This window comes from Anarrhichthys ocellatus, unplaced genomic scaffold, assembly GCF_004355925.1.
Source record: "Anarrhichthys ocellatus isolate YVR2014 unplaced genomic scaffold, GSC_Weel_1.0 scaffold5, whole genome shotgun sequence".
NCBI lineage: Eukaryota > Metazoa > Chordata > Actinopteri > Perciformes > Anarhichadidae > Anarrhichthys > Anarrhichthys ocellatus.
In genome coordinates this window covers 16,167,997-16,169,296 of record NW_022280035.1, presented here as the reverse complement: position 1 = coordinate 16,169,296, position 1,300 = coordinate 16,167,997, and the positions used below count along the sequence as shown (strand labels likewise).

Sequence of the window (1,300 nt, the reverse complement as noted above, 5' to 3'; positions counted from 1 at the left end):
AAGGCTTTTGTACTCTTTTATAGTCAACATTCACATTCACTCATCCAAGCTTAAACAGTGTTTCTCTGTAATTAAACCTTTTTTTTGGATGCTGTCTTGTGGATAATAAAGAAAGCTACCAGGATGCCCAGTCTCGTCGTATTTACCTGACGAATGCATTTCCACTTTACGACTTAATTACTTCATCAACAAAAAACCCTTTCTGCTTATTAAAGTGGGTATGAAAACATGTTTTGTGATACTGAAGAAAATGAATCATGTTTGATGCCTCCATTCAGCCTTTCTAATCCACCATAGCTTTTGTGAAAATATTTTGAAAGAAAGCCCAGTTCATCATGAGGGGAAAGATAGAGGAGGAGACGAGGGAGAAGGAAAGGAGAAGATGAAGTAGGACAAGAAGGAAGAGGGTAGAGGTTACAGCACAAGGTGTTGACCAGACAAGAAAAGAAAGAAGGAGGAGTGAACTAGGAGAGGAGCTCTGTCCTAAAGATGGAGCGTCTAAAGGACATGTCAGATGTGGCTGATATGTAAAGGTTAGTCAAGACTTCTAAAGTGGAAAGTGCAGTAGCATGAACAGAATGTGCCTCCACTTACAAGTGTCTGGTACAGCTTCCCCTCTGCCACCAGTTTCCTATTCCCCTTGAGCGACAGTGGCCTGAAAGTGACACAAGAGAAGTCACATTTTAATTAAATGAAGAGGAATAGGATGAGAAGTCCTCACTGATCGTTGGCGGTACCTTTTTCTTATATCTCTCTACAGAGTAGAACATTGTTGCTGGACAGGAGAGAAGGAAGGGAATGGGGTTAATAGGGAAGGATGGAGCAGGTGAGTTGGAGAGTGAGGAAAAAGCCAGGGAGGTACGAACAACATGGAGGAGAGGCAGTGGCAGAAGTTAGAGAGTTTTATACATTTCACAATGTAAAACGGATTGTGACATTTTGTAAAATCCATAACATACGTAATGTAAATGTATGTTTTCGTTCTGCTGCAGAAAAAAATTCAGATTTATTTTTCTAAATGGACGTAGGCCATTCTAATGAACATCATATTTATATATATATATAATCATTTAGATTTGCTGGTCAATAACTCTAAAGAAAGCTGTCAATTTTAACCAGAACAAAACCTTTTATGAGACGAAAGGTATTCAGACATTGCTGACATTTGCCACAGAGTGAAAATGCCCATTACTGCAACCTTGGAAGAGACAGTCTGGACATCATTGTTAAAATTGAGACAGACATCAGGATTGGGATGACAGCAGTAACTGGTGGGGGGGGGGGGGGGGGGGGGGGGGGG

General features: G+C 40.8%; 1 protein-coding gene across 1 annotated transcript in view; it reads left to right on the top strand.

Annotated features, from left to right (window-relative positions):
• The first annotated feature begins 817 nt into the window (after positions 1 to 817).
• Positions 818 to 1,300, top strand: part of sema3h (sema domain, immunoglobulin domain (Ig), short basic domain, secreted, (semaphorin) 3H) — a 17,766-nt gene continuing 17,283 nt past the window's right edge. Inside the window, exon 1 of the mRNA XM_031845888.1 lies at positions 818 to 826. Within this exon, the coding sequence (XP_031701748.1) occupies positions 818 to 826 (9 nt within the window). The remainder of the gene's footprint in view (positions 827 to 1,300) is intronic.